This window comes from Phyllostomus discolor, chromosome 5 (genome assembly GCF_004126475.2).
Source record: "Phyllostomus discolor isolate MPI-MPIP mPhyDis1 chromosome 5, mPhyDis1.pri.v3, whole genome shotgun sequence".
NCBI lineage: Eukaryota > Metazoa > Chordata > Mammalia > Chiroptera > Phyllostomidae > Phyllostomus > Phyllostomus discolor.
In genome coordinates, this window is record NC_040907.2 from 13,233,440 (window position 1) to 13,259,937 (window position 26,498).

At 42.3% G+C, this 26,498-nt stretch overlaps 1 protein-coding gene and 1 long non-coding RNA gene across 5 annotated transcripts in view; one reads left to right on the top strand and one right to left on the bottom strand.

Moving 5' to 3' along the window:
• Positions 1 to 22,521, bottom strand: part of USP48 (ubiquitin specific peptidase 48) — a 69,013-nt gene extending 46,492 nt beyond the window's left edge. Inside the window, exons 1-7 of one of the 4 annotated variants that reach the window (XM_028511404.2) lie at positions 22,201 to 22,521; positions 8,805 to 8,925; positions 7,681 to 7,837; positions 3,674 to 3,801; positions 3,237 to 3,361; positions 2,626 to 2,734; positions 247 to 380 (exon numbers count right to left, since the gene is read on the bottom strand). In XM_028511404.2, coding sequence (XP_028367205.2) covers positions 247 to 380; positions 2,626 to 2,734; positions 3,237 to 3,361; positions 3,674 to 3,801; positions 7,681 to 7,837; positions 8,805 to 8,925; positions 22,201 to 22,334 — 908 coding nt within the window. In that variant the 5' untranslated portion in view covers positions 22,335 to 22,521. Of the gene's footprint in view, positions 1 to 246; positions 381 to 2,625; positions 2,735 to 3,236; positions 3,362 to 3,673; positions 3,802 to 7,680; positions 7,840 to 8,804; positions 8,926 to 22,200 lie in introns of those variants that run through there. The other 3 variants (XM_036025483.1, XM_028511405.2, XM_036025484.1) reach the window with 3 other exon arrangements.
• A 118-nt stretch (positions 22,522 to 22,639) lies between these two features.
• LOC118500529 lies at positions 22,640 to 25,102 on the top strand. Its single transcript, XR_004903093.1, has 3 exons — positions 22,640 to 23,104; positions 24,299 to 24,492; positions 24,809 to 25,102. It is a non-coding gene; the product is annotated as an uncharacterized LOC118500529 (long non-coding RNA).
• Positions 25,103 to 26,498: the final 1,396 nt, after the last annotated feature.

Here is a 26,498-nt window from a genome sequence, read left to right on the forward strand (position 1 = left end):
ATTTTTTAGAATAAAAAACAAGGACTATAGACCATTCTAGTTCTCAACTTTATATAACCGGCTTTTAAGAACTTTGTGATAAAATCATGAAATACTGGCATTTCAAAACGACAAGCTCCATCCATAACTTTCATCCTCGAATCTGGTGTTGCAAAGTATAAGCATTTTATTATCTCATCTGTCTGCGGTGAAACCTGTGCACAGGGGAGGAGCAACACGCCCCGGCACTCGCACGTACTCACTCACCTGTCGAAGACAAAGCGCATCAGCTGCAAGTTCAGAGTGCAAGGGAGACTGAGGAGCCGGATCTTCCTCGTCGCATTCTGTTTACTCTGACAGTTTTCACAGAAGTATCGATTGTCTCCTTCTAATCTTTCTTCCTGATAAGGAGTAAGACATAGTATTTTCAAAATTGGAAGACAGAAAGATTTTAAAAAAGTCATCAGATCTCTGATGTAAAGCATAATTTCACTTTATTTAATAGTTCCCATTCAGGCTGTTTAAAAATCAAGCTACTGTAAACACTAAAGGACATGTAAGATAAAAGGAACCGCTTAGCAGCGACACTATTAATTTGTATACAGTGATTTAAAACTGAGGTGCCTCTTCCCAAAGGGTATAATTTTTAAAACACTTGTTTGGGGTCCTCTGTCCTGATAATCCCACTTTTCAGAACTGTAATGAAGTGAGTTGTAAAAAGAAATATCACATGTATTTCAATGCAGCATAATTAATTTAAAAACGGTAAAACCAGGTGCAAACTACACCTGGGCATCAGAAAACAAAATTATATACATATAAACTTATGTACACACTCACAGATTAAAATTACTGAACCGCATTCACAAGAGAAAGCTGAAAAAAGAGTGCAGGATATTTCAGTGTCGTAGCTAATGGTGGTTTCTTTTTTCAATTTTTCCTTTTTGTGTTCATAACAGCTTTTTGACATCGATTACTGTAAGTCGCACAGCACCGGCACCACCACTGTCTTTAAACAGGACACCTGCCAGGACACCACACTCACCTGTTTTCCTCTTAGCTCACTGCAAGTCCTCCTCCTCAGCATCCTTTCCCAGCAGCTCCTATCTCCCTGATTTCTCAATGTGTGAACGTTCCAGGGCTCAGTCTTTAGTCCTTGTCTCTCTCGTGCCCAGACTTCTCCCTCAACCACGTACCTCTCAAATGCACCATGCCCCAGCGCAAACTTCTATACCCTCTCCCCAGCCTGCTCCTCCCAAAGTCCTTCACATCTCAGCTATGGCAACGCCACTTTTCCAGTTGCTCAGGCCAACCCCAGAATCCCTGACGCCTCCCTTTCTCTCCGTATCCAGTCTGCAAATTTTATCAGCTCTACTTGGAAAATATATCTAAGTCCAAATGCAACTCATCACCTCTTCAGCTAACCCTTGGTCCAGGCCACCGTCAAGTCCTGTCTGCCCCTGCCCCGCCATCTGCCTGTCCTCAAGACGGCACCCGGAGTGGTCTGCCACCACCACGCCTACGCTCCTGTGCTCCAGTGCTCACGGCTCTCCAACTGCCTCTTGTCTCGCTCGGAGTACGAGCCAGACTCCTGATGGAGCTCTACCAGGCCCCGTGTGAAATGGCCCTCGTCAGCTCTGCAACTTCATCTTGTCCTTCTCCCCTTGTTTGGCCACTTCGGTCACACTGAACTCCATCTACCCAAAATACTCTTCTCCCGATTCTTGCATGGCTCCCTCTTTCACCTTCTATCGTTTTATTTCTAATTGTAGCCAGCCTCACTCTCACCCCTCCCACCTCCACCCTTCTTTCCTGCTTTAGTTTTCTCCATAGCACTTGTTGTAGTTGACACTCTATATACTTACTTACATTTATTTCACTGAACCTCCCTGGGCCCAACATCATCCCACTATAAGCTGCTTACAGGCAAAAATGGTTTGTCTGTTTTGCTCAGAATGGTGATCCCCCACAGCTGAAACAGGGCCTGAACACAGTAGCCACTCAATCAATACTGGGCTGAATGAAATCAATAAAGGAGCACTTTCAAGGGCTAATGGTTGCACTAAAGGAGTAGGAAAAGTACAAAAATATTGTAAGAAAGCTTTATAATAAGCTCATCTACTATGTTGTGTGTCTATTCTTCCTTGATAACGAAAGTTTCCTTTTAGCAGCTTTTCCACTCAGAAAAAAAAGAAACCACTTCCATCACTACGTAAATCTAAATACACAGAAGGCAGAAATACAGAGCGGCAGGGCTGAAGAGTAACCACACTGATGTAAAAGCTATCTACACCCAATGCATTCTTATTCTTGTTCTCGTTAAGTTAAAAGGTAAATGAACCTTACAGTAACAGTTTCATTTCCTTAAATACTCTACTGCCCCCAATCACACAGCAAGTTATTACATACACGCAGCTTTACATATAAAATACAGTTAACCTGAAGTAGCCAAAATTACTTTAAGATGCATCCTGCTTCAATACTTTACAATTTACAAAGTTCCTTCTAGACTGTTACATAAACAGAGACACTTCATATATAGAAAATGTTGAAATAACGAATTTATCCATTAAATTTTTAAAAAGCTATTCCAAATAGTATTTAACTACTAATGAGTAAAACAACATATACACCAAAATTGAATACCTTCAAAAATTCCGAGATACAATCTGTTAATTGTTTGTGGCCTTGGATATTTAACTCCAGTTCATAGAACTTTGATAAAAGCTTAGACTCTCTGCCACACTGATTGCAACTATAACAAAATAGAGTGATAAAATTAAGATCAGAGTGGGAAAAACAACGAAGTTCTATTGTCTTACATCCTAGAAATATGGAGAGAAGCATTTATTACCGCAGTTCCCTTTCACAGAAAGTGTTCATACCATATAGAAAATAAAATACAGAAAGTGATTGGTGACGTCATGTATTTTACAATTAGGTACAAATCTTAGAGGTATTTTACATTTGCTCTTTAGTATTCCAGCTGGCTCCAACCTTCCTCTCTCAGCTAACACCACAGCCATAAAATAAATGGCAAGAGCTCAATCAGACACAGTTCCCAACACCTGGATGGCTTCTGCTGTAATTATCAAGTCAGTTGTTTACATGTTCCCATGGCAATGTATTGCTACAGCTATTTCAGGTCCCATGATAACCCGCTAAAGCTATAACGTGGAACTGAATTGAGAATTAGGTAACATCTGAGCGACTGTCTTAGACTAAAGTGTGTCTTTGGAAAGCTGAAACACACTTACACAGTTACGTAAGCATACTCCCCACAGAACTGCTGTTGGACGATGTTCCGCACATCTGGATTCTTTTGTTTAGACAATGTATCTTCCAAAAGAGACATAAAGAGCTTTGAAAATTCTTGGGCATCCTACAATACAAGTTTGGGTTAATAAAAAGAAAAATCATATCTTGCTCTTCAACTTCTGCTACAAATAGTAGTAAGTTAAATATTCCCAAAACTATCTGTACTTTGAACTTGGCTCTAATGTTGAATCAGTCTGTGCCCACATATGAATTTTTAGAAATAGGGTCAAGGAAGATGTATAATAAACTGAACGGTAACTAGACACTCTAATTCAAGACAAAAAAAATTTTGGAAGCATTTCGCATTCCTTCTTTAAACATTCTAAGGATCCTTGGATACCTTTCTATATTTAAAAAATAAATAAAAGGTTCGTACCTGCTGCTGCCCCGTGTCCAAGCCCAAGGCTTTAACGAATCCCGATGGATCGATGTATCGTCTGTTACTGTTTTGCAACAAGGCAAACAAGTACTGGAGATGCTCACAAATTGTTTGAGGCTCATAATCTATTTTAAAAAATGTTTGTTTTTAAAAAACTGCTACTTTTTAAAATGTATTTCATCTTCACATGAGAACATAATTAAATACCCTTACATCCAAACTGTATAATGTTTTATAACAGTTTTAAAACTTCAAAAGAAACAAATTAATAATCACATGTCTTGCGGAAGTAACGAGGCAGCCACAGCTGTCTACAGACATCCCATAAAAGCAAGAGGCCATATGTACGTTACAACAGTCACAATAGTGACTGGCTTAGAAAATGTCAAAGCATGCTGAAACATTCATTCCGAAAACAGAAACCTTATTTACCATTTATAAGATGGCCAAATACTTTAATGAAATTTCATTTATGAGGACTTGTCACAAACAGAGCAAGGGACAGGAATCTCAAGCATAGAGAGATTCAAACTTGAATGAAGATCTTGCTGTTAAAAATCCTAGAATTTTTGAGCTACAAATTTTAATGAGTTGAGGGAAGGTATGCAACTCAGACGCATAAATCTCAGGGGCCTTAAAAGACTTGAGTATTATCTTCTGTGCCAGCGATCAACTCACTACCTTCCAGCTCTAAATCCACCCTTCTCAGCCTGCTCTGTGATAAGAGATGAGCTCTGCAAACATTCCTCCTCTGCCAGACAGCACAAGGCCGTCCCATCAGCAGGGGCACTGGGGAGGAGAGTGCAGCTGTTCCTCTCACCAGGCTCCTGTGGACTCCAGGTTCCTGGGGCCAACAAGTGGCCAGCAGCTTCCTTCTGCACCTCCTGTAGCTTCACACCGGAATACATCTGGCGAGGCACTTCCCCTTGAATGACCACCCTGTGAATGACCTTCTGGGAATCCTTTCAGCGGACCTCACAAAGGGGTTCCCAGGCCCAGCACCTCCCTGAAGAGTTTACAGCAGAAGACCCCCGCCCCCCCACAGAGGCCTCCAAGCACCTTTTCGGGCACCTGGTGAGCCACGGCAGCGCTCTCTCCCGAGAGGTCTGGACCTCAGCCCCAGGGGGAGTGGCTGCCACTCCCGTATCATTTCAAGCCCCGTGTTAAGTCTTACTAACCAATTCCCCCATTACTTGAATTTCCTGCTAATAATCCCCTATGCTTTCTCTGTTCATATTATTATGCAGTTTCTGTCTCCTGATTGGACCCTGATGTCTATTTACTATTGGTTGGCCAAAAAGTTCATTTGTTTTTTTTCATACGATGCCTCTAGTAGTGCTTAGTTGTCTTTAACTTCATTTAAAACAATTTTGTTAAATTGTATTGTGACAGCGGTCACCACCAGCGTGCATTAAAAAAAAATAAAAACTGGTGAATTTTTGTGCAGCCATTTTAATATTGAAGATGGAAGAAAATACATAACATTATTGGCATATTATGCTTTATTATTTCAAGAAAGGTAAAAACACAAGAAAAAGGTTTGTACAGTGTATATGAAAAAGGTGCTGTGTGACTAATTCAAAGTGATCTGCAAAGTTTTGTGCTGGAGAGTTCTCTCTGGATGATGCTCCGAGGTCAGGGAGACCAGGTGAGGTTGAGAAAGATCGAACAGAAACATGAACTGAAAGCAATCGACGTTCTACCACGTGGAGGAGGGCCAACACATTCAAAGTATCCAAATCAATGAAGTTACTGGTGAAAATAAAACCTTTTTCTTTTAGCCCTGACTGGTATGGTTCAGTGGATTAAGTGCTGACCTGCAAACTAAAAGGTTGCCTTTGATTCCCTGTCAGGACACATCCCTGGGTTGCAGGCCAGGTCCCCAGCTGAGGGCATGCCAGAGGCAACTGACTGATGTTTTTCTCAAACATGGATGTTTCTCTCCCCCTCTTTTCCCTCCCTTCCTCTCTCTCTGAAAATAAATAAATTCTTTTTTTTAAGTGTCTTTTATTTCATGGAAAAAACTAAACAGGCTTTTTGGCCAACCCAATACCAAAACTGTGACTTTCAGGAAATCAATATTTCATTTGCAAAATAAAGATAAAAATCTTACTTCCTGGGGTGCAGGGCTTCGCAGGCTATTAAAAGCTATTCAAAAAGTCTGTATCTACTCCAACTTTTGTTTTACAGGTTAGATACTCCCTAAGATCTTAAATAACTCATACACCACCACCCCCACCCTGATTTTCTTATATGTAAAATATGGAAGTGGCCAAGCTGGGAACAGAACTCAGACCCCACCGTTCCCAATGTAAACCCTGTCTACTACACTGACTGCACGGTATCTGTCCAGATAACACCAGAAATGTAACACTCTTATCAGAGAACAAGGTGAAGAACTTTCGTGAAATACTAAAATTTATGTGCTTAGGAAATTATTAAAAAATTTCTTGAAGATATACATTAAAGCCACAATACCCAAAGAATTCTGGCCACGGTACATCATTTTATAAAATGGAAATTCAGTTTTCTCTTGTTATTTAGAAGGTAAATTTATACTTCAGCAAAACAAAGTCAAAATTTTTTTAAATGATCCATCTTACAGGACTCCTCCTTTACACACACTACTACCTTAAATGTTTAATATGCTATTCACCTAGATATAAATACCCAGAACTCTAGAAGTAAAGCTCCATGCAAAGAACTGTAGGACGTTTGAGCACTGCGAAGCAGAGACTGCGCAGATAAGGACACCGAGACTCTTGCGCATCGCCGCCGTCTGGAGGGCAGCCAGACTCGGGGCCTCGAACCCTAGCTTTCCTCGCTCTGAGTCAAAGACATTACTAGCCCGGTGCCCCAGTCGGATCATAAAACACAGCACAGGATTTTCAGATGAAAGCAAGAGTGAAAAGTTCCTGACGCGGAGCTCCCAAACCTATGTATGCAGCCTTAGACGCTCACTTGCCTCCACCCCCCACCCCTCAACTTTGAGAAAGAGAAACATCTGGTTTGTTCCATGAAAGTACCATCTCAAAGCCCTGGCTGGCGTAGCTAAGTGGATTGAGCGCAGGCTGTGAACCAAAGTGTCACAGGTTCGATTCCCAGTCAGGGTACATGGCTGGGTTGCAGGCCATGGCCCCCAGCAACCGCACATTGATGTGTTTCTCTCCCTCCCTCCCTCTCTCTCCCCCTTCCCTTCACTCTCTAAAAATAAATAAATAAAATCTTAAAAAAAAAAAAAAAAAAAGAACCACCTCAAAGAGAATAATCTCTCAAAACAAACTAGTACCAAAGGAATGACAAGCCACATTCTGTGCATGAAAACAACCAAAACAACCAACAAACAACCAAGCCTTCACTCAGTTCCTGGTCCGGGCACATGCCTGGGCTGTGGTTTCAGTCCCTAGTCCCCCAGTTGGGGTGTGTACAAGAGGCAACCAATCAATGTTTCTCTCTCACAATGATGTTTCTCTCCCTCTCTCTTTCCCTCCCTTCCCCTCTCCTCAAATAAATAAAATCTTAAAAAAAAATAAAACAAAACAACTAATTTCAGTCTGAAACTGAATCTGTCTAAATTTGCACATTAGTGGCTAACTTTGCCGAAGTTAGTAAATTTAATCTTAATTTTAGAGGTTATCCCCTAAGTCAGCTTATTTTAATAAACTCTTCAATGTAACAAACTAGGCAAAAGAGTAACCCTGTCTGCTTTGTTGATGGGTTTTTATCCATCACCAGAAAATAATGGACTACAAACACAGCGTATCACTTAGAGAAACTGTTACTGTAAACTGCATAAGAATATTTGCCATTTTGTACATAAGGGATAAAAATACAGAAGAAAAGAAAAATGATTCTGAATCCTGACAATGTTTGTAAAGGACTTAGGTCCATGCCTGACATGGAAGGAACCGGCGAAAGCACGTTTTCTCCCTCCATTTGGTTCAGAAGTGACCTAGCTGGCAGTGTCCTCGGAAGCGCGCCCTGCCCACACCACCCCCACTGACCTTTCTCTTTCTGGATATCATCTCCCATCATGTAGTCGCTGCAGGTACTTTGACATAAGTACAGCGCCTGCCGAAGCTCCAAGTTGAGAAACCAGACTTGAAGAAATGTGTTGACGTAACAAGTAGCTCCAAGGTTAGTAAGACCCACAAATGAGTTCTGCGAAAATAGAAAATTTACCATTAGAAAAACCAATCTTCCTTTAAATGCAAAAATTATAAACAGCATTATTTTTTAAATTTCAGATTAAAAATTCACTGAAACTGTCTCAGCCAACATGGGATAGCAACTTCGGCCACTCTGGGCCAAGGGCAGGGTGTTGCCCTGGAGAAAAAACCCTGTCCAGGTTCACTGCAGGAGTGAAAGGTCAGGAGAGCTCACGGCTCAGGGCTGCTCTTCTGGTCGTCTGGTCTTCCCCAGCCACTGAAGTCTAAGGCTACAACAGTGCATTCCAGCAATTTTTATCATGGGGACAGAGGTGTTTTATTTGCTACATTCCTACACTGCCAACATTCAGAAGAATGACAAAGGAAAACTTCCAGAAAACTTCCCTTTTATCCCCTAGATCTGGGAGACGGGAGAGAGGGGGAGTGGGCTGCGACTTTTTCCAAAGATAAGATTGAGAATTCCTGAAACTTACAAATAATCATTCTTTTTAAACAGAAAAAAATATCTAGGACGTGACAATTTTGTAAATGCCAGGCTTGATGATTAGGAAATATTAATATTTACTAAAAAGTAAAACTATGTCTTATGTGTATAACATATAAAAATACAAGCTCAAGAAAGCAAAGTAATGTCATTATAAGGGCTTTGTTCCATTGATTTCCCACCTCCTTTAAAGAGACTTAAAAAAGAGTTCAAAAAACGTACACTGTTCGGCAAACAAAAAATCAGCATTTAAACTAAAACTATTATCGAAACGTTTACTGGATTACATACTACCTATTTTGAAGCAGACCATTAAGAACTGTTCCAAGCCAAGCAGTTCAGAATCTTAAGTCCACTACTTATCTTAAAGCAGCACAGGTTACCTGAAGTCAGTCACGATTTCTGATCAGAAGTACAAAATACACAGAACAAACATAGGAACACCACATAAAATCACTTTAAAAGGATGGCTTACCTTTTTTCTCCTCTCACAATTGGGATCATCAATATTATGAAAACTATTTTCATCTATTTCTCCTAACCAAACATGCTCACCAATCCCAACCAAGCAATTTGGATTTCCTTTGCAGTTTCGTCTATGAAAAAAAATATAGTTAAATTTAATTTTAAAATACACAGTTCCATGATATGAGACGTGCAAATTAAAACTATAATGATACACCATTTAAACAATCTACTTCTTGCCTACGAGATTAGCAAAGCTGAGGAAGTATACCACCACACTCAGTTTGTGGGGCTGAGAAAAACAACTCGTTTACTGCTAATGAGAATGCACCCTGGTGGGATTCCTGCTGAGAGGAATTTTGCACTCTGTAACAAGTCCACTAGTATACACCCAGCCATCTCATGTCTAGGAGTTCACCCTGAAGATACACCTCCAACACACCAGGTTACTCCTCACACTCCTCACAGCATTGCTTATAACTGCAAACTACTGGCAGCCAAGTGACCAAACACAGGGCGCATGATGGAGTACTGCGCAAGTGTAAAACGAAAAACACATGAAAAAGACCTCTGTGGGCTGAGGTGGAGTGATTTCTAGGATGCATTATAGTAAGTAAAAAAAAAAAAAAAAAAAAAAAAGCACAGTGCAAAAAAGTATCCATAGCATGCTATTTGTATGTGTGTGTAAGCAATAAGAAACACAGAATAAAGGAGAGACTAATGAAACTGGTTACCTACTGGGATAAGGATGAAAAAAGGCGGGGGACCTGGCTGGTGTGGCTCAGTGGACTGGGTGTCAGCCTGCAGACCAAAGGGTCACTGGTTCGATTCTCAGTCAGGGCACATGCCTGGGTTGCAGGCCAAGTCCCCAGTACTGGGCACACAAGAGGCAACCACACACTGATGTTTCTCTCCCTGTCTTTCTTCCTCCCCTCCCCTTCCTCTAAAAATAAATACATAAAATCTTCTAAAAAATAAGAAAATATAAAAAAGAGAGGTGTGTGTGACACTTTTCTGAATATACTGTTCCATTCCATACACTATTGGATTCTGGGGCCATGTGAAATGTGTGTGTGTGTGTGTGTGTCTCACACACACAATCTATAAGGATGCAGGGAACCCTGAATGCAACACAAACATATTTCAGTAACATGTCTACGCTGGGAGGCAGGGGAGGATTAACCAAGCGCACTGGTAGTGCCCTTAGGCCAAAAGCAAAGGAACAAATGCCAAACTCTAACAGCTTCCTTTTCACAGAGACAGGAATGAACAATTCTGACACAACATTCTGTACATTCTACAATTGAGCAAGAAGTAAATATACTGGGGACAACAAAGGGAACCAAGTTTCGGAGAGAGAAGTTACAAATAAGAAAGGGAGGAAGAGTAAAATGAACCCTGCATACTGATTAGGAAAAGAAGAGCTATGAAGACTGAACGTAGTACAGAGATAGGTAGATTAGGATTGCCAGATAAAATACACAGCGGTAGTTATTTCAACTTCTGATTGATGACATATTTATACTCAAGAAGTATTTGTTGTCCATCTGAAATTTAAATTTAATTTGGCAGCTCAAATGGGATAGCTTTTTGTGAGCTGAGGACCTAAAAGCAACAATATGAGCACACCTAGCAACCAGATCTTGATTTCTAAATATTCCCCACTCGAAGAACCCAGGGCTCCTTGGAGAAATGGCTGTTGCCAAGGCTGAGCAGAGAAAGCACAAGATAAACATGGAGTATCTTGCTGTGCCCAAACAGCGAAGATACACTCGAAGAATGATGGGGACACGTTAAAGGAGGCTTGTAGTGGCCAAAGCTGGATCAATTGAAACAATACGAATAATAATGAACGCTGACTGGTGTGGCTCAGTGGGTTGGGCTTTGTCCCACAAACTGAAAGGTCACATGGGTGAGGGCACATGCCTGGGCTGCAGGCCAGGTCCCCAGTTGGGGGTATGCGAGGGGCTACCAATTGGCATTTCTCTCGCACATCAATAATCTCTCCATCTTCCTCCCTCCCCCGCCTCTATAAAAATAAATAATAAATAAAACCTAATCAACAGTGATGGGATTATAACTACTGAATAAAGTAGTAAAATAGATGAATAGGAAATCTCTTCTTTAGAGAAGAAAGCCAACTTACAAAGTAAAAGGAAGGACACAATTAGAAAATCACCCTTTGGCATCCATCAGATTAATAAAAGAATCAGGCAATAATCATCAAGGACGCTAGTTGGCTACTGCAGGCAAGTCTGAGAAGTAACGGAGTATTTACACACCCTCAGTGTGGCTCAGCACAAGCTGTGGGTTAATTACAAGGGGAAAAACAGAGGCTCTGAGTGGAGAAACCTGGCAGAGAGCTCCTGAACCAAGTGACCGAAGCTGATGTGCCACTAATGGGGCCGGTGGTTGACAGCGTGCACGAAGAGCAACGTCAGCCAAAGCCAAGGGGAGGAACTTTCCATAAAATAAGTATTGTGTGCTTTTTAAAAGTGTCAGTGTCACAAAATACTACGGCCAAGTAATCATGGCGTGTTAAAGGAGATCAGTGAGGCACTGCAACATATGAGCTTGCATTTTCTTTTTTATCGTGGACATTATTAAGTCAGTGTGTCTGACTATTTCAGAAGGTCACCCACTAAAGCTTTAGTGGTAGTAGTTCAAGACTGGACACATGGTAAATGGCCATCAATACAAAACTGATGAAATAAATAACGTAACCAAATAATGGGCACTGTAGTCAGGGAATAAAAGGAGAAATGTTTAATGTTGTGACACATTAACAATATCATTAGTTGAAAAAAGCACATTCAAAATAGTGTTTAAAAATAGGCATGATGCGCCTGCTTGTTTAGACCGAGGTATACAGAGGAAACCGCCACCCCTGCGGAAGTTCACCTGCGTGCTTTCTAGATGCAAATGAAGAGTGAGAGGCTGTCTGTGCTTCCCCATCCCATCACCTGTGACACCGCTCAGACTCGGAACCAGAAACTGCACTGCATAGTCCAAAAATAATGTTTAATGTTCCACTTAAACATACTATTTTCTTGGCTTTAAAAAAAATAAAAATGAAACCACGTTTGGCCAACGTAGGAGCAGTTCTGCCAGGTTTGTGTCATAGCCAGGTTGGGAAATAACTTACAGAAGAAATAAAAGTAGGACTGTTTGCTGAGGGGGAAAAGATGTGAAAGTCGTTTTTTAGCGGGTCTGTATCTCGTCTCCAATGGGAAAGGACCACTGCAAGGGGGCTACAGCGCTGAGAGTAAAAAAATTCCTCCTTTACACCACAGTGACTCTTCTCTTCTGTCCAGACAAGATGGAAAGAAACAAACAAACACCCCGATTCACAATCCTTCCTTGGAACAGAGACCAGGGCTTACTAGAACACTCCTTTAAAATACATGATGGCTAGCAGCACTGGACTACACAGTCTTCAGGAGGGCAAGAGCTACACGGAGTGAAAATGTAGCTCTAAAACAAAATAAGTAGGTACATATTCTTTCAAATCTACTGTTCAAGGTATGAATAACATCAAGTCATTTGTGCTTCCTCCTCTTGAACAAGGACGGTGGTCCTTTTTCACACGACTTGGCTTGGGGAGAAGAAAGGGCACTGTCCTAGGGGTCAAACACACACGTCTCCTCCTCTCGGAAAAGAATCCCAGTGGAAGGAGGGCTAAGATTTAGTGTCCTGGGCCAGGCCGGTGAGGCTCCATGGGTTGGGGTCTTCTCCCTCAGACTGAAGGGTGGTAGGTTTGATCCCGGGTCAGGGCACATACCCAGGTTGACGTGGATGTTTCTCTCTTTCAAAGAAAAAAAAGAGAGAGAGAGAGAGAGAGAGAGAGAGAGAGAGAGAGCGCGCACACTGAAGAATGTCCTGGGGTGAGGATTAAAAAGAAAACAAGAGGTTTCAGCCTCCTGTTCCTGACAGCAAAATAACAGAGTAAATGAGCAGAAACATCGGCTCTCCTTGCCCTCACTCCCCACCACTTACACACGAGTCCTCTGTCCTTAGTCCTGCGCTGGCTTCTAGAAGCAAAGACAAACACACCGACCCTTGAACAACATGGTTTGACCTGCAAGGGCCCGCTTATGCACATTTTTTTTCAATAAATAGGCTCAGTGCTGTAAATGTATTTTTCTTATGATTTTCTGGCTTATTTTATTGTGAGAACACCTACAACGTACAAAATGTTTGTTAATCAACTGTTTATTAATAAGGCTTTTCTGGTCAACAGTATAATATCAGCCATCTTTTGGGTAAGTCAAAAATTATATGGTGGATTCTCAACTGTGTGGGTGTCACTGCCCCTAATACATCATGGTGGGGTGGGGGGCAGTGAGACAGAGAAACGTAAAAGGGATGCTGTTGTAATAAAAGTGATGGGAAGCGAAGACTATGCTGGAATTAGAACTTCTGTTAATCAAAATACGACATTAAGTAAAAAAGCAAGCAAGACTGGAAGATACTGTCTATATACATACATACATACATATACATGTGTATAACACACACACACACACTCAACAGAGCATTTGTATCCAAAATAAAGAACTCCTACAAATCAGACTTCTGGCCAAGATGGAGGCATAGGTCGACACATATCACCTCTTCCCACAACCAAAAGGATAACAACAAATTTAAAAACAAAAACCAACCAGAATGCCAGGAAATCAAACTGTATGGAAGCCAGACAAGCAATGAGTTAAGAAAACATTCATCCAGACTTGTACGAGGGGCAGAGTGGGCAGCCAGGGTGGAAAGGACTCCCGGCAAGGCTGCGGCTGGAGAACCAGCTTGGGTGAGTGAGGCGACAGCAGCTGGCCAACTGGGCAGTCCCACGTTCTCGTGCAGATAAACCAGGAGGAACAACTGGGAAGCGAGACAGACCTCAAGAACCCAGGGTACCAGTGCAGCATAATAAAGTCTCAAAAACTCTGACTGTAAAAACCTGTGGGGGTTGAGGCGGCAGGAGAAACTCCCAGCCTCACAGGAGAGTTTGTTAGAGAGACCCACAGGGTCCTAGAAGGTACACAAACCCACCCACCCAGGAATCAGTGCCAGAAGGGCCCAGTTTGCTTGTGGCTGGCAGGGGAAGTGACTGAAAACCAGCAGAGAGCTGAGCAAGGGGCACCGTTTCCTCTCAGACCCCTCCCCCACATACAGCGCCACAACAGAGCCACATGAGCTGCCCCAACCTGGTGTATACCTAGGGCTCTGCCCCTTACTACGTAACAGGTGTGCCAAGACAAAAATAAATCGCTCAAATGAAAAAACAGATCAAAGCTCCAAAAATAGAATTAAGCCATGAAGAGATAGCCAACCTATCAGATGCTGAGTTCAAAACACTGGTAATCAGGATACTTGCAGAAATGCTTGAGTATGGTCACAAAATAGAGGAAAAAGTGAAGGATATGAAAAGTGAAATAAAGGAAAATGTACAGGGAACCCAAGTGATGGGAAGGAAACCGGTACTCAAATCAATGATTTGGAACAGAAGGAAGAATAAACATTCAACCAGAACAGAATGAAGAAACAAGAATTCAAAAAAATGAGGACAGGCTGAGGAACCTCCAGGACAACTTTAAATGCTCCAACACCTGAATCAGGTGACAGAAGGAGAAAAGGAAGAACAAAAAATAGAAAACTTATTTGAAAAAGTAATGAAGGAGAACTTTCTTAATCTGGCAAAGGAAATGGACTTCCAGGAAGTCCAGGAAGCTCAGAGAGTCCCAAAGAAGTTGGACCCAAGGAAGCACACACCAAGGCAAATCATAATTACATTGCCCAAGATTAAAGATGAGAGAATCTTAAAAGCAGCAAGGGAAAAGGAGACAATTACCTACAAAGGAATGCCCACAATTCTATCAGATGATTTCTCAAAAGAGACCTTACAAGCAAGAAGGGGCTGGAAAGAAGCATTCAAAGTCATGAAATGCAAGGACCTACATCCAAGGCTACTCTATCCAGCAAAGTTATCGTTTAGAATGGAAGGGCAGCCCTGGCTGGTGTGGCCCAGAGGATTGAGCACTGTCCTGTGAACCAGAGGGTTGCCTGGTTCAGTTCCCAGTTGGTGTGCATTCCTGGGTTGTGGGCTGGGTCTCTGGTTGGGGGTGCATGAGAGGCAATCACACATTGATATTTCTCTCCCTCTCTTTCTTCCTCCCTTCCCTTCTGTCTAAAAAAATAAATGTTTAAAAAATAGAATGTAAGGGCAGATAAAGTGCTACCCAGATAAAGTTAAAGTTCATCATCACCAAGCCCTTATTATATAAAATGTTAAAGGGACATATCTAAGACAAAGAAGATGATCAAAACTATGAACAGTAAAATGACAAACTCACAACTATCAACAACTGAATAAAAAAAAAACTAAGCAAACAACTAGAACAGCAACAGAATCACAGAAATGGAGATCACATGGAGGGTTATCAGTGGGGAGGGGGAGGGGGAAGAATGGGGGAAAAGGTACAGAGAATAAGCAGCATAAATGGTAGGTACACCACAGACAGGGGGAGGTTAGGAATAATATAGGAAATGGAGAAGCCAAGGAACTTATATGTAGGACCCATGGACATGAACTAAGGTGGGGCAATGCTGGTGTGTGTGTGGGGGGGGAGGGTGTAACAGGGTGGAGGAGAATAGAGGGGGAATGGGACAACTGCAATAGTATAATCAATAAAATATACTTAAAAAATACTGTATTGTATATTTAACCATTTAAGAAGGTATATCTCACATGAACTGTTGTTACCACAAATGTTTTAAATACAAAAAAAAACCCCAAAAAACAAAACCCCAAAGCCCCCCAACAACTACAAATCAACAAGATAATCCAAAAGACAGAAATGGGTAAAAGATCTAAAGCAGCACCCCACTAAAGGATACCAAAATAGTCAAATATGAAAGAGGTCAATTTCATTGGCTATTAGAAAAATGCACATTAAAACCACAAAAAGCTATGACGACACATGCATCATAATGGTCAAAATTAAAATCACACCTCACCTGTTGGTGAGGACACACAGCAAATGAACTCGCACATACCGTTCGTGAGAACAGACCATGGAACAATGACTGTGAAACCACTGTGGCATTATCTACTAAAGCTAAATAAACACTTATGACCCAGCAATTCCTCTCTTATCAAAAAAGATTCTAAAGCACAACGAGATACAAGAATGTTAATTACAACTTTATTCATAATAGCCAAATACTGGAAAAATTCTAAATGACCGTCACCAAGAAGAAAGGATAAAACACAAAGTAACACGACGGAATACTGCACATCCTAACAAGGAACGCATCACTGCTGCCCACAATGTGGATGAATCTCACAATGCTAAGCAGAAGAGCCAGACACAAAAAGAACTACAATGTATCCTTAGTTGTATACAAAGTTCAAAATTGAAAAAATAATCTGTTGTATCCAAAGTAAGGCTAGTCCCTCACTCTGGAGGAGGAGGGCGGTGGTACTGATCAGCGGGAGGCAGAAAATGGGAGAGGGGGGTGTTCTGGAATCCTAGTAACATTTTAATTTTGGCAGTAGATACACTATCGAAATGTTCCCTCTGTGGTAATTCATTTAATGTAATTCTTACCATTTGTGTACTTTTCTGTTAAAAAAAAAAAAGAGTAAATTTAAGTAAGAACCATTAGAAAAAGTCTAAGAGGAATTAAGAAGGGTCTTGCCTTAGCAGATGTTTTAAAAATATTATCAAGTGCCCTCACTAGTGTAGCTCAGTGGGCTGGGCATCATCCTGCAAACCTAAAGGTTACCAGTTAGATTCCCAGTCAGAGCACATGCCTGGGTTGCCAGGTGTGTGAAAGGTAAGCAACTGATGTTTCTCTCCCTTCCTTTTCCTCTCTCTAACAATGAATGGGGGCGGGGGGGGGGGGGGAGGTTATCAAGTAATTAGAACTGTGGCCCTAGTTAAGAGTATTGAGTCAAATCAATGGAAGAGAATAGGGCTAAAAAATAAACCCAACTACACAGAAGAATTTGTCATATAATAAAGGTGGCTTTTTAACTAGTGGGGGATTACTAGATTATTCATTAAGTGATGTTAAAAAACTGATTAGCCATTTGATAAAAAGTAAAACAAAGATGAATCCCTACACCTCACCCCCTCAATTAAATCAAATGCCAAACAAAGACCGAATACGTAAAATGAAAACATCAACACTAAAACAAAACATGAGTGAATACTTCTATGATGCTGGAATTGGGAAATCCAGAAACCATAAAGAAAAGTACTGATAAAATTGATCACATAAAAATATGGGTTTTGCCCTGGCTGGTGTGGCTCAGTAGAGTGAATGTCAGCCTGCGAACCAAAAGGTCACTGGTTCAATTCCCAGTCAGGGTACGTGCCTGGATTGTGGGCCAGGTCCCCAGCAGGGTGCGGGCAAGAGGCACCCACATATTGATGTTTCTCTCCCTCTTTCTCCCTCTCTTCTGCTCTCTGAAAATAAATAAGTACAATCTTTAAGAAAAAAGGGAAAAATTTCTTGAACAGAAAACTTCAATAAGCTCTTCAAAATCTAAGGAAATCAACAATCCAAAACATACAATTCACAGGATAAATGCAAATGGCCAACAAATAAGAAGATGTTCAATGTCGCTAGCAAAAAAAAAAAAAAGGCAACTGAAAATGAGATGCTATTTTTTTCACTCATCAGATAGGTGTTTGAAATAGGAATGTCTGGGTTGGAAATAGGGTGAACACTGATGGCCATGTTAAATGGTCTGAACTTTTACCATCTGTCAAAACTTAAAATGGTCATCATGCCCTTTACCTCAGGAATTCCTCATCTTGCAACCTTAGTGAAAGCAATGACACAACCAAGATACACGTACATATAGGGATGTTCACAGCAGCACTGGCTAAAGTATCAAATACTGGAAACCCAAAGGTCCATCAGCAGGGAACTGGGCATATAATAACATATCTACCTTTACACAATGAAATATCACAGTCATTTAAAATAATAATGCAGAGGCCCTCCCTAGCCTGCTAGCTCAGTGGGTGAGAGAGAGCATTGTCCTGAGACACCAAAGTTGTGGGTTCGATCCCTGGTCAGGGCACATAAAAGAATTAACCAATGAATGCATAAACTAAGTGGAACGACAAATCGATGTGTGTGTGTGTGTCTCTCTCTCAAATCAATAAATTTAAAAAATTTTTATTAAAGCAGGTCTATGTGAACTAACATGGAAAAAGGTTTATTGCCAAATAAAAACAAGTTGTAAAAAGTATGTGGTGTGACAACCCTCCCCATTTTTGTAAAATAACAATTATGTTTTTGTTTATATCTGTCTTACCTCTAAAATATATGGCACAGGAAGGAAGAAAGTTTAACTTCTGGGGCTTCATCCCAGAGCGACCCAGAATACTTTCAGGTCCACCACAGGTACCAGAAATTGTTGCATAAAGGAATGAATACTGTAGCAAGGCATATACAAGGCACTCACTAAATACTGTGTTGGTGACAGTATGAGGAAACAAGACCTTCTTATACATTGACAGAGAAATGTAAAGTAGAACTATCATTCCAACGGGCGACGTAGCAATATGGATCAAAATGAAAAATGCACAACACTTACCCACCAATTTTACTGCAAGGAACTTACTGGACTATTATCCTCACTGTTAGTTCTAAGAATTAAGACACACAGTATTTGCAGAATTCTACACCTAGAGAATTTAGTATAGATAGCTTCCATCCTGTAATTGTACTAAGCAGTTTCAGAAATATCAATAATGATCTTGATTCATCTAGTCTTTGAATATGGCTGAACACCCCCGCAACTCTGGCCACTCATAACAAGTTGTGTAAAGTATATAAAAAAAGATATTGATAAGACTGTGAATTCTTCAATCTCTTCCTAAGAGTCAGAACTGCTCAATCTAAAGGAAAAAGTAAGTTGGGGGAAAAAAGCTTGTTTGACATTTAAATAAAAATTGCGTGGACCTCTGATTAAGTGTGGTTCCAAAAGCACAAGCAACCAGAAAATAAAAAAGATAAACTAGATTACATCAAAATCAAACAATTAGAAGTTATTGTACTGCAAATAGTACCATCAAGGAAGTAGGAAAAAAGAAACCCTGAAAACATTTGCAAATATAAGGGACTTTCATCCAGTGTATACAAAAAATTCATATCTCAATAATAAAAAGACAAATAACCCAATTTTAAAAGGGCAAAGGACTTGAATAGACATTTCTCCAAAGAAGATCTATAAATTGACCAATTAGCTCATGGAGAGATGCTTAACCTTAGTCTGCAGGAAATGCAAATCAAAACCACAGGACACCAGGTCACGTCCACTATGGTGGCTGTAAGGGACAAAATCGGGTGTGAAGATACAGAAACTGGAACCCTCATACTTTGTATGTACAACAGTGCAACCGCTTTGGAAAATAACTTGTCCATAATTTCCACACAAAAATCTGTACACAAATGTGCACGGCAGCATTATTCGCAGTACCCAAAAAGTGGAATGGCCCAAATGTCCATCAACTGCTGAATATGTATACACACACACACACACACACACACACACACATATAAAAAATGTGGCGGGTGCATACATAAAGTGGAATATTACGCAGGATTGAAAAGAAATGAAAATGACCAAAAGGCACATGAAAAGATTCTCATGAGTCATTAGGAAAATGTAAATCAAAACCACAACGAAATGCCACTTCAAACCCACTAGGGAGTAATTAAAAAAAAAAATGCAGAAAGTAACAAAGTGTTAGCAAGGTTGAAGGGAGACTGGACCCTCTTGCACCGCTGGTGGGAATGTAAGGTAGCGGCATAGTGGCTCTGGCGAACAGTGAGGCAGTTTCTCAACAAGTTAAACCCATTTACAACACGATCCAGCAACCCCACTCCTAGGTATGGGCCCAAAAGAACTGGAGAAAAAAAAAAAAGTACCCTAACAAAAACTTGTACACAAATGTTCACAGCAACACTATTCACAATAGCCAAAAAGTGGAAACTATCAAATATCGATCTAGTTAACTATGTGAGGTAATGGATGTGTTAATTACCTTGACCTTGGTAATCACTCCACATTGTACATGTATATCAAATCAGCACATTACACACTTTAAATATATACAATTATTTGTCGATTACTCCTCAATAAAGTTTGGGAAGGGGATTTTTTTAAAGTTCATCTTTTAAAAAGACTTCTATTTATTTTTCGAGAGAGGGAAAGGGAGGAAGAGAAACATCGATGTGTGAGAGAAGTTATCAACTGGCTGCCTCTCCCATGTGCCCCAACAGGGGAACAGGCGGGCAATCCAGGCATGTGCCTTGACTGGGAATCAAATCTGAGAACTTCAGCTTTGCAGGACGACACCCAACTAACTGAGCCATGCCAGTCAGGCCAGGAGGGGATTTAAGTCCATCAACTGACGAATAGATAAATAAAATGTGGTGTATCCAAACAACAGAATATTATTTGAACATAAAAAGGAATCAAGTACTGATACATGCTACAACATGGATGACTCTCAAAAACATGCATTATGCAAAGTGAAAGTCAGACCCTCCCCTCAAAAGGCCACATATTGTATAAGTCCATTTAAGTGAAATATCCAGACTAGAGAAATCCAGAGAGAGAGAGAGATTAGCAGTGGTCACCAGGGGGTGTGAAGAGGGAAAATAGGAAGTGACTACTTAATGGATCCGAACTTTCCTTTTAGGGTGACGGGAAAAAAGTTCTGGAACAAGAGGATGTTGATGTTAGTACAATACTGTCAAGGTTGTACAAACCGAATTGGGTACTTTAAAATAGTAAATTTTGTTATGTATTTTACATGCTTCAACATGGATGATCCTTGAAAATATTTTGCCAAGTAAAAGAAGGCAGTCGCAAAAGTCCAAATATTGAATGATTCCATCTACGTGAAATATCCAGAATAGGTAAATTTAGGGGCAGAACAGAGATCAGTGATTGTCTGGACCTTGGGGGATCAGGGAGTACAGGGGAGGACTGAGTGCCAATCTAATAGGTACAGGGCTTCTTTTGGGGGGTAGGGGCCAAAATGTTTTCAAATTAGATTGTGGTGATGGCCAAACAACCCTGTAAATATACGAACATAAAACACTGAACTCTTCATATTAAATAGGTGAACTGTATCTCAATGCTATTTAAAAAGAGAGAAAAAACTGCTTGGATGTAAAGTTTGCAATGCCACTGCAGCTTAAAATTCACCTTCTCTATTGACATCCCCCTTAGAGTGATCTCAGCCAATTCCTGCTCCTTTACTTCCGTCAAAATCAGAACTATCACAGTGAAAAAGTTTATATATATATATTTTTTATTACTCTGGAACCTAGTTATGTTGAGAAGCTGAACGAAGCTTAGCAAATTCTATTATACGCGGACTTCTGTCATTTCAGTACTTACTTACTGTTGGACTCGGACCTGCCCTCCCTGTGAGCCCGACGCCCACAGCTTGGAATGATTCGTTTGATTTATGGAAGTTCCCTGACTTGTCTGACTTCTCAGACTAGATTTTAAGCTCCAAAGCTGAAACCTCGACTTCCATTCCTTCCGGATCCCGCCGCAGAATGTAGAAACTCCTGAAAGCCTCCACTAAATGCCTGCTGAAAGGCGGCTACTGAGCATGCCCGGCTTGGCCAAATCAGTTCAACAACATTCCGGAACAAAAACTATAGTTCCCGCGTCAAAAGGTGGAAAAACAGAAGAGACAGGCACAATGCCTGAGGATTAGATCTAAAAAGAAAGTCAAGGTTCAAGGGCTAAAGAAAAGTGAAGGACAACACTTACACAGCTCAAACTGCATTACTTGATGGAGAGGTGTAGAGTCAGAATCACAAAAAAAGAAAAAGGCTACAAAAATACTAGATTAACGAGGGAGGGGAGGTCAACAGGAAGCTGAAGGGCACGGATGACTAGCTTAACCATACGTTTTCCCAAAGCAATTCTATCCAAAGATAATACTAAGACGATCAAGCTTCAGCGCTAACACTAATGCAAGATAAAGCTGTGATGAAACTCACTTCGGAGAAAGTTCCCTTTTTACAAGCAAAAAAGCCGAGCCGTGGCCAGGTTTTCCAACCACCAAGGCTGGCTAAGCTCTCAGCTCCTGCTCTTAACCATTTCCACCGCCATCTTCTAGATAAGAACCCAGAACCCTTTTGAAGGGTTTTCAGCAGCATCACCACCGTGCAGAGTCCGGGAAGCCTGCGTTTCCCAGGTCGCCCAAGCGGCGGAAAGCAGGAAGCCTCCACCTTGCTCCTCTCCGCGCCTGCTGGATGCACGCAACGGGCCGCAGTCTTCTTTCCCCCAACCCGACCCCCAACCAGATTTTCCAAGGTCCGACGCGAGGAGGGCGCGAGGCCCGGTGCACGGGCCTCACCTGCACACGCCGCGGATGCAGGGCTCCAACCAGATGCGGTAGGCGGTCTCGATGTGCTCCTGCGACACCTCCTCGGGCCGCACGGTCTCCGCCCAGCGCCAGGCGGCCTTCTCCAGCTGCAGCCGCGGGGCCATGGCCTTGGCCAGAGGAGCGCCTCCGGAGCCGGGCCGCCGCTGCTGCCGCGGACGCCTCCACAGCCGCCCAAATGGGCTTCGCCACCTGCCAGCGATGAAGACCAAGCGCTCCCTCAGCCAGCTGGCCAGTCAATCACCTGCGCGCGCCACTGCCGCCGCGCCCGCCCGCGCCCGACCCGCACGACCGGCCGCAAAGCGTCGCCGCGGACACCCGACACCGCCCCCTCCCCTAACTCCCGCAGACGTTGGAGATACACTCCCCGCGGCGGAGGGCGCATGCGCGTTCCCAGGAGCCTTTGCGCCTCCCGCGCCTCTGGGCAGACGGGCGGAGGAAAAGGAAGCGTTCGTCAGGGACACTCTTTCCACGTTCCCATTGATGCTGCTGAGGAAGCAGTCTCAGCCCCTCTCCAGGGTAGTGTCTGTATACCACTACTCTAACAAGGCGCCTGGAGGGCAGAAGGATTCTTATTCTCGCCCTCTGGGCCTTCCCCTTTAACCTAAAGGAGTCACGCGAGAGGCTACTCAACGCACACCATAGGTCCGCTGAACTGCAGGGTGGGACCTGAATCCGGGTCACCAGGAAAACCAGCCTCTGCTCTCTAGAGGATTTAACTTGAACCTGGACCGGTTCCGACTCCTTTCCCGAGCCCTCCTGACGTCACGGGACGTTCTGGGCCTTTCCTGAACCAGAACTGGACTACGGGTCCCAGCGTGCATTGCGCGCAGCCACTCACTGGATTCGAGGCATCTTGGGATTTGTAGTCTTAGAGGTAGGGGGCGGGGCTTGGTGTGCTGCGGAGTGTGCAAAGGCGCACGGGTGGGGCGCGGTTTTTCTAGCCGGGAGGGTCAACTTTGCAGCAGCCTGACTCCTCACTATTGTTGTATATGATGATTTCCTAATTCTTCCTTGAAGCCCTTCTCTAGTTCTCGTGTTTAGAAACAGTTCATTAAAATAAAAACAGTTCATTTTTGCAACTTTTATGGAGTAGCCTTATCAGAATGTTTTGCAAACTGAAGAGCAGTGCTGGTATGAGGATTTTGAGAACTTTACATTTGAATGAGAGCTCTGCGAGGGTCTAAGCACTAATTTCTGACTCAGAAGTTGACCTTGGTCTGGGTGCTAACCTATGCTAGTCATTAGACATTCCCTGAAGGCGTGATGAAAATAAGACGTGGCCCCTGCCATTAGAGGTGGTGAGGTGAGGGCGGTAGAAACAGAAAGTAAGGTCCGAGCCTCGGAAGATTCGGAGTACTTAGAAGGGTTCCCAGAAGCGGTAACTCTTAAGCCCACCCTTAAAAGAGAGTAGAATTTAGCCAGGATAGAAGAAAAGCTCCAGATAAAAGGAACAGCAAGGAGCAAAGGCACCCAAGAGAGAAACTTCCTCCCTGTTAGGCCACAAACTCTGAAACTTGGAGAGATGAGGCTTGAGAGACAGGCCAAGATTGCCTTTATCTGAGGGACTCAGAAAGGTTGAAAACTGCTAAATGATATAAGCGAGATCTGCATTTATTTAATTTATTTATTCTTTTAGCTTCCTCCCTCTGAATCAAGGTTAGGAAGTAATACAGGTCAGATATAATGAAGGCCTGAACTGGGGCAGTGTAATAAGTATGGAGATAGGAGACAAATTTGAAAGATACTTAGGCCATAGAATCGTTAATTTGATGATTTGGTCTAATCAATGTCTGTTAACTTTTCTGTTATTTGACTTTCAAGTCTGGGTCATGGCCCTTTCCTGGGTGCTTATATCTTGCTATGTCACCCAGGGCCTCACTTAGCACATAATGAAACAATATTATTAACCTTGTGCTGTCAGTGCTATATGCCAGTTTCTAAAGGGTAATTAAATGAATAGTTTCTATTGTTAAAACAAACCCAAAATGGAGTCACTTTTGGTAAGCCCCACCAAGGCTTACTACAGACATACCTGATTTCATTGCACTTTGCTTTATTACAATTACAGATGTTGAGGGTTTTTTTTTTTACAAGTCGAAGGCAAGACCCTCCAGGAAAAAGATTACAGCTCACTAGATTACAATGGTCTGGAATCAGACCGTCAATTTCTCCATGATTATGCCAGTTCCTCCAGTTTCAACCTCTTCCAGGAATGGAATTTTAAACCAATCAGTCTGGAATGTCCTGGTTAACCCTAGTGAGGTAATCTGCCTGTTGAGACCCATTGCCTTTTCTTCAGGGAGGGAAATCCTGCCTGAAATAATCCACTTTTTTTTTCTTAAGATTTTTATTTATTTATTTTTAGAGAGGGGAAGGGAGGGAGAGAGAGAAACAACAATGTGTGGTTGCCTCTCACGTGGCCCCTACTGGGGACGTGGCCTGCAATCCAGGCCCTGACTAGGAATCGAACCTGTGATGCTTTGGTTCGCAGCCCGCACTCAATCCACTGAGCTATGCCAGCCAGGGCGGAATAATTCACTCTTAACTCCCTCATCCCACCATCTTTCTGCCTATACAGGCAAACCTCACTTTGTTGTGCTACACTTGATAGCACTTCGCAGATGTTGCATTTTCTTACAAATGGGAGGCAAGATCCTCCACTAGCAGAAAGATGATGACTGACTTTATTGTGATACGTGCTTTAATGCAACGGTCTGGAGCCAAACTTGCATTATCTCTGAGGTATGCCTTGAAAACCTTCCATTTTGTACAACTCTTCACAGCTCCCTTCTAGTTGTTAGGGAGGATGCTTCCCGATTCATGGATTGTTTTATAATGCCAATTAGATCTTCAAATTTGCTCAACTGAATTTTGTTTTGGTTTTTTTTTCTTAAATATTTTTATTTATTTATTTTTTAGAGAGGGAAGGGAAGGAGAGAGAGAGAGAGAGAAACATCAATGTGCGGTTGCTGCGGGTTATGGCCTGCAACCCAAGAATGTACCCTGGCTGGGAATCGAACCTGGGACACTTTGGTTCCCAGCCCGCACTCAATCCACTGAGCTACGCCAGCCAGGGCTTGAATTTTGCTTTTTAACAATACCAAGTGAATTAGAAACTACAGAAGAAGGTGCAGGTTTAGGAGGTAGATGATGGTTTCAGTGTTTAATACGTTGCATTTCAGGTGCATCAGGGACACCCATGTCAGGACAGCAGACAGGCATCTGAGTCTTGGGGGCTATCTTGTTCCTGCATCATGAATTTTCCAGTCTCTCCTGGAACATTCTTACCAGCATTCAAAGATGCTGTAGTTTCTCCCAGTTTAACAACCCCCTTTCTGGACTCCCACATTCCCCTCCAGCTACTGTCCCATTTCAGTTCCCCAGTATAGCAAAACTGGGAAGTGCTGTCTAATCCAGTTCCCCTCCTTAAACCCATTTCAAATCAAGCCCTTATCTCTACCACACCCAAAACCATTCATATTAAAGTCACCACTGGCCTCCACATTGTTAAGTCTAATGGTTTAGCTCACAGTTTTACTTGACCTATCCACAGGGTTTGACCCAGGTATTCATTGTCTTCCATCTTCTTTTAACTTGTGTGACACCACACTCTCCTGGTTTTCCCACTGCTCGCTAGCCATTCTTTTCCAGTGACCTTTGCTGGTTCTTTCTCATCTTATCTGCAAACTTGAGTAGCCTAGGGTTAGACCTCTTCACTAACTACAGTCACTCCCTACGTGATCTGATCTCCCGAGGCTTTAAATACTAGTAGTGTATTGATGACATGTAAATTCGTATCTCCAGACCTGCCTTCGCCCCTAAAATGCCAGACTTCTGTGTCCTATTGCTTACCTAGCATCTCCAATGTGCTGTAGCCATTTCACACTTTACCCGTCCAGAATGTATCCTTATTCTACTACCAATTCCCCATCCCCCACCCCTGGCCTGTCACAGCCAATCATCCTATAATCTTTCCCATCTCAGCAGAAGGTAACTCCATCCTTCCAGAAATATTAGAGGCAACTTTAACTTTTTCTCTTACATCCCCATCCAGTCCTTCCACGAATCCTGTCACCTGTACCTTCAAAACATACACAAGATGCACCCACTGTGCACTGACTGTTAACCACCCTGGTCCTCACCTGGGCTGTTGCAAAGGCTTCCTAGCTGGTCTCCCTGTTTCCGCTTTGCAAACCACTTTCGACACATTCAGTTATGGAACCTTGTCCATACACTACACAAATTTTTTCATGTGTTTCAGTTGCGTT